A 7,105-nucleotide genomic window follows, 5' to 3' on the forward strand; every position below is an offset into this window, starting at 1 on the left:
GATGAAAGTTTGTGTTTGTATTGTGTTTTGAGTGGCATCAGTTATCATATACCGTCCTTGAGTCATGTTAGGAGCTATGGGGCAGATTTTCCACTGACCAGACATTTCTTACACCATCATATTTAGGAGTTGTGCATGGGTTCCTTTGGAATCCCTGTTGCAGAATCTGAAAGGATTTACCAGGAAATTTAATTTTCGTCTGGGCAATTACTCTACACCTGGGACTCTCCAAAAACCTGCATAAAAATTGGAGATGTGAATTTTTGTGATGTAGTTGATTAAAATAATTAGTCGGGTAAATATGGATGATTATATCTACAGTCTTAGACAAAAGTAATCTTGCAATCACCACTTGACCTTGACCTGATACTTTTGGGACCCAGCTACCCTTCTCCGTTTGACCAGATCAGATTTGATCCACCATAACCTGATTTCTCCAGCCGGCTGTGACCTACCCAAAATACTTATCTAATGCCTTTCCTGTGGCACACATTTTCTACTACTACTTTTCACCAAACTAGACAGGGCATAGGTTTATGGTGAGAGGGAAAAGATGTAAAAGAGACTTGAGGGGCAGCTTTTTCACGCAGAGGGTGGTGCATGCATGGAATGAGCTGCCAGAGAACATGGTGGAGGCTGGTACAATTACATTTCAAAAGCCTGTGGATGGGTACATGAATAGGAAGGGTTTAGAGTAATATGGGCCAAATGCTGGCAAATGGGACTTGATTAATTTAGGATATCTGGTTGGCATGGTTGGCATCTATGACTATGACACAACCCCATCAGGAAAATTTGCATGAGATTGCCACTCCGTGGAAATAATAGCCCTCCGTTTCGGCCATTCTATTTTGCCATTTAGTTCTACTGTGTGCATTCTGATTTCGCACTGAAAATCAATATTTTGAGACAATATGTATTTTTTAAAAATCCGAGATCCTCCTATTGCTTAGAACAAAGAACATTATAGCACAGGAACAAGCCCTTCGGCCCTCCAAACCTGAGCCAATCCAGATCCTCTGTCTAAACCTGTTGCCTACTTTCTAAGGATCTGTATCCCTCTGCTCCCTGCCCATTCATGTATCTATCTAGATACATCTGAAATGACCCTATCGTGCCCACCTCTACTACCTTTGCTGGCAATGTGTTCCAGGCACCCACCACCCTCTGCGTAAAGATATGCACCCATGCATATCTCGCTTAAACTTTTTTCCTCTCACCTTGAACTTGTGACACCTAGTAATTGAGTCTCCTACTCTTGGGGGAAAAAACTTCTTGTTAGCCACTCTGTCTATACCTCTCATGATTTTGCAGATCTTAATCAAGTCCCCCTTCAACCTCCATCTTTCTAATGAAAATAATCCTAGTCTACTCAACCTCTCTTCATAGCTTGCTCCCTCCATGCCAGGCAACATTTTGCTGCATTTTCTGATAGTCCCCTTCAATATCTGCTACTCCACCAACCTTAGTGTCATCTGCAAATCTGCTAATCAGACCGCTTGTACCTTCCTCCAGATCATGTATATCACAAGCAACAATGGTCCCAGCACAGATCCCTGTGGAAACTCACTTTCACTACTCTCTATCTCCTGCTGCCCAACCAGTTCTCTATCCATCTAGCTAGTACACCCTGGACCCCATGCAACTTTGCTTTCTCCATCAACCTACCATGGGTAACCTTATCAAACACCTTCCTGAAGTCCATGTATATGACATCTACAGCCCTTCCTCCATCAATCAACTTTGTCAATTCCTTAAAGATTTCTATTAAGTTGGTAAGAAATGACCTTCCCTGCACAAAACCATGTTGCCTACCACTGATAAGCCCATTTTCTTCTAAATAGGAATAGATTCTATCCCTCAGTATCTTCTCCAGCAGCTTCCCTACCGCTGATGTCAGGCTCACCAGTCTATAATTACGTGGATTATCCCTGCTCCTCCTCTTAAACAAGGAGACAGCATTACCATTTCTCCAGTCCTCCGGGACCTCCCCTGTGTTCACAGATGCTGCAAAGATATCTGTTAAGGCCCCAGCTATTTCCTCTCTTGCTTAGGTAGATCCCATCCGAACCCAGGGACTTGACAACCTTAATGCCTTTTAGAATACCCAGCACTTCCTTCCTCCTTATGCCAACTTGACCTAGAGTAATCAAACATCTATCCCTAACCTCAACATCTGTCATGTCCCTCTCCTCGGTGAATACCGATGCAAAGTACTCATTAAGAATCTCACCCATTTTCTCTGACTCCATGTAAAACTTTCCCCCTTTGTTCTTGAGTGGGCCAACCCTTTTTCTAGTTACCCTCTTGCTCTTTATATACGAATAAAAGGCTTTGCGATTTTCCTTAACCCCGTTTGCTAAAGATGTTTCATGACCTCTTTTCGTACTGTTAGTTCCTCGTTTCACATTGGTCCTACTCTCCTAATAATCTTCCAAAGCATCATCTATTTTCAGTTGCTTAGACCTTATGATAGCTTTCTTTTTCCTCTTGTCTTGTCTGTCAATTTCAGCTGTCATCCATGGTACCCTAATCTTGCCATTTCTATCCCTCATTTTCATAGAGATATGTCTGTCTTGCACTCTAATCAACCTCCCTATAAAAGCTTCCCACATAACAGATGTGGGTTTACCTCAAACAGCTGCTCCCAATCCACATTCCCCAGCTCCTGCTGAATTTTGCTATACTTGGCCTTTCCCCCAATTTAGCACTATTCCTTTAGGAACATTTTTTAAAAATAATGTTTTAAAAAAAAGAAATACCTCTGAATTAGTTGGCATTGATTTAAAGCTTTTTTTTTTCAGGAAATATGTAGATACTGTGACATGAGTTCAGTTTGCCCAATGACTGTTAAATAAATTCATGTTGATACAACTTTTTTAATGCTGTGGCTTCAACATCATTGTAAAGCCCAGTTTGTGTTATTTTATTAATTGCTTTTGAAAATGTGTATGTGTTACATCAACCATGCTCTCTGACTCAACAGTCTGATACTTCGTTGAAAGAATTGAATAAAGTGGGTTGAGCTCAGTTTGCCACTTCAAAGCAGTACTTTCTTTCCCTAATTAATCTGCACCAGTCCAGTGAACTGTTTACTTTATTCCACCTTGCCTTCCCTACACATTTCTCCAACACTGAGGTTAAGTTAACTTGGTCTGTATTTGCTGGCCATATCTTTTCTCCTTTTTTTTTTGTATGACACTATCTTTTACATTTCTCCAGTCTTCTGGCAAAGCACACTACGGCACAGGAACGGGACCTTCGACCCACAAAAGGAGCATGACACCAAATTAAACTAATCCCTTCTTGGTGCATATCCCTCCATTCCTTGCATATTCATGTGCTTATCAAAATGCCCCTAACATATCTGCCTCCACTACCATCCCAGCAGCACGTGCCAGACTTCAATCACTCTGTTTAAAAAAAAAATTGCCCCTCACGTTTCCTTTGAAAGTGCCACCCTCACCTTAGATGCATGCCCCCTGGCATTAGTCATTTCAATTCTGGGAGGAAGATTCTGTCAACTCTTTCTATGCATCTCAAAGTTTTATAAACTTCTATCAAGTCTCCCCTGAGCCTCCACTGCTTCAGAGAAAGCAAACTTAGCTTTTCTAGCTTCTCCTTCTAGCTCAGACCCTCTAATCCAGGTAGCATCCTGGTAAACCTCTTCTGCACCCTTGCTAAAGCCTCCACATCCCTCCTGTAATGAGACAACCAGAATTGAATACAATGCTGTATGTGTGGCCAAACCAAAGTCTTCTCAAGCTGCAGCGTGACATCTTGACTCTTGTGCTCAGTTCCCTGACCAATAATGGCAAGCGTGCCATACCTCTTGTTTACTACCCTATCGACTTGCATGGCCACTTTCAGGGAACTGTGGGCTTGAACCTCAAGCTCCTCCTGTGCATCAGTGTTGTTCAGGATCCTGCCATTAACTGTATACTTTTCTTTAACATTTGATTTCCCAAAGTGCAGCATTTCTCACTTGCCCGAATTAAACTCCATTGGCCATTTCTCGGCTCATATCTGAAACTGATCTATATTCCGCTGCTTCCTTTGAAAACCTTCTGCACTATCCATAACCCCTCCGATCTTTGAATTGTCTGTGGACTTAGTAAGCTACCCGTCTACATTTGCTTCATTTATATATATCACAAATAGCGGATACCCCAATATGGATCCCTGTGGAACCACTAGTCATGGCTCTCCATCCAGAAAAACATCCTTCTATCACTACCCTCTGCCTTCTACGGGCAAGCCAATTCTAAATCCAAGTGGCCAAGTCACCATGGATCCCAAGCATTTTAATCTTCTGGGTACGCCAACCATGAGGGACCTTGTTGAAAGCCTCACTAAAATCCACATAGACACCATCCACTGCTCTACCCTCATTGATCAGATTTGTGACCATGTTTCAAAATTCAGTCTAGTTGGTTAGACATGACCTGGCCCACACAATGCTGTGCTAATTAGGCCATGTGTTTCCAAGTGTATGTAAATCCTATCCCTGAGAATTCTCTCCAATAGCTTCCCAACCACTGATGAGAGTCACCAGTCTATCGTTTTCTGGATTATCCCCGTTTTCCTTCTTGAACAGAGGAACAATTTAAGGACGATTAGCAGGTTATGGCTAGTACCTCTGCACTTTCTACCCGTGGAATCTTCGGCATCCTTTGATGTGTACCTTCCAGAGTTTGTGATTTATCAACTTTAAGCAGAGCTGGTACTTTGGTCACTTCTAATAATATTTCACCTGAGAATCCATTGTTTTGATTGCCTTTCTGTGGGCTTGGAGGTTTTCCAGGTGAAGTTTGATTAGATTAGATTAGATTAGATTACTTACAGTGTGGAAACAGGCCCTTCGGCCCAACAAGTCCACACCGACCCGCCGAAGCGTATACCACCCAGACCCATACTCCTACATTTACCCCTTTCACCTAACACTACGGGCAATTTAGCATGGCCAATTCACCTAACCTGCACATTTTTGGATTGTGGGAGGAAACTGGAGCACCCAGAGGAAACCCACGCAGACACGGGGAGAATGTGCAAACTCCACACAGAGAGTCACCTGAGGCGGGAGTTGAACCCGGGTCTCTGGCGCTGTGAGGCAGCAGTGCTAACCACTGTTCCACCGTGCCGCCCACAAGTTGTTGCATGCTATTCTGTTTTAGCATTTGGGCATATTGCTTGCATACTGGACAAGTGGGAAACTTCTGATTTGACTCATCATTTGGGGGAAGGGTGCATGTAATTTAGAAAATCAGGATTAATTTTTCTTGAACATATTTTTAAAGTGCTTTAGTGATGAGACCTAAAAGCTTGAAATGTATAAATACAATAACAATGGAATCTATGGTTTTAAAAAATGTTTTTGCAACATCAGCATTGCTGACTAGGCCATAACGTATTGTCCATATTTCATTGTATGGAGGGCAATTAAGAATCAACCACATTACTGTAGGTTTGGAGTCACATGCAGTCCAGATTAGATGAGGATGGCAGATTCCCTTCCAGAAAGGACATTAGTTGACCAGATGGGTTCTCATGACATTTGAATGGTGACATGGTTATCATTAGGCTAGCCTTTTATTCCAGATTTTTACTGAACTCAAATTTCACCTTCTGCCATTCTGGCAGAAGAGCTTGGGGCTCTGGGTTACTGGTCCACTGAAATTACCACAGAACTGCCTTTCCACTAACAAAGGACTAAATGTATAGAATTTGCTAATTGTGTTATCTCAAAGTTCATAGCACATCAGAGTTTGTGAATATGCAGATAGAATACAGTAACAGATTTTTAAAAAAATCTAAATAGTTAACAGTATGATCACTTTAATGATGCAAGACTTATGGTTGAGAAAATTGACACTTCATAATTGGCTTATATTTACACTTCACCCTGTTTACCATGGGAATAGATGTTTAATTTATTTTTTCTATTATATTCAGAAAGTACAAGTTAACTGTTGTGTTCATGTATGACATAGGTGTGATTTTACATTTTGGTACTTAACCATAGGTAGTGAATACAGATGATGAATGATTGCCCTAATTAGAAGCTAGTACCTTTGAGAAACACTCTGCCATTACATTTATGGAGGTACTGGCCCCCCCAAAGCCTGTCTTCAAAGGTGACAAATCCAGGGAAATACCCAAAGGGGTGTGTGAAAAGTATAATATTATGATTTTGTAACATTTATTAGTGATGTTTTACTGTAAATAATTTTTGTACTGTTTTAATTGTTTATTATTTAATTATCTTAGTTCAGAGAACTGATGAATATTCTGAAGGGCAAGACTGTATGCTGGCATCCTCTGACACTCCAAAGCCCAAACAAAGCGGTAAGGATCACCATTAAATTGAGATTCTCGGTGTCTTTAATTTCTTTCCATTTGTGTACTTTGTCTGAAACCCAACCTCCCTAACAAACTAATTTAAAAAAAAAAGAGATTTCGCGAAAGCTGAATAAAGCAGGCCCCACATTGGTATCACAGCTATGTAAAATAGTTATTTGTAATCGCTGGCAGTTGGTTCTTCTGTCTGTATTCTTAATTCATCTCGCATGTTACAGTCCTGTTACATGGAAATAAATTTCTAATACATATTGGACAAGTTGAAATAAAATTCACACCTCTTAATGTTTTATTGTGGTGTTTCTTCGGTGTTTGATCTTGCATTTTTACTTAGTTTTCTGTCTTCCAGATGATGTGTTTCTTCCCAAGGACATAGATCTTGATAGCGTGGAAATGGATGAAACAGATCGTGAAGTGGAACATTTTAAGAGGTAAAAAAAGAGAGGACCAACTGATTAGCAAAGGAATTCATTAGAGTATTAGAACAAAATGAATTTGATTTTGGTACCTTGCGCGTGAAATGGATAAGCCAATTTTTGCTTTCCTCATTAATAGACACTTCCAGTCATTCGGGTATTTCTTGATAAATTGGTATCTTAACATAGAAGAATACAGCGCAGTACAGGCCCTTTGGCCCTCGATGTTGCGCCGATCCAAGCCCACCTAACCTATACTAACCCACTATCCTCCATATACCTATCCAATGCCCGCTTAAATGCCCATAAAGAGGGAGAGTCCACCACTGCTA

At 41.0% G+C, this 7,105-nt stretch overlaps 1 protein-coding gene across 2 annotated transcripts in view; it reads left to right on the plus strand.

Annotated features, from left to right (window-relative positions):
• Positions 1–7,105, plus strand: part of fam193b (family with sequence similarity 193 member B) — a 111,086-nt gene that overhangs the window by 90,534 nt on the left and 13,447 nt on the right. For both annotated transcript variants that reach the window (XM_087995543.1, XM_087995544.1), the window contains exons 9-10: positions 6,268–6,345; positions 6,707–6,788. In XM_087995543.1, coding sequence (XP_087851669.1) covers positions 6,268–6,345; positions 6,707–6,788 — 160 coding nt within the window. The remainder of the gene's footprint in view (positions 1–6,267; positions 6,346–6,706; positions 6,789–7,105) is intronic.

Source organism: Chiloscyllium plagiosum, unplaced genomic scaffold (genome assembly GCF_037043375.1).
Source record: "Chiloscyllium plagiosum isolate Xiang-an unplaced genomic scaffold, Cpla_swu_hap1 HiC_scaffold_16, whole genome shotgun sequence".
In the NCBI taxonomy this organism is placed as follows: domain Eukaryota; kingdom Metazoa; phylum Chordata; class Chondrichthyes; order Orectolobiformes; family Hemiscylliidae; genus Chiloscyllium; species Chiloscyllium plagiosum.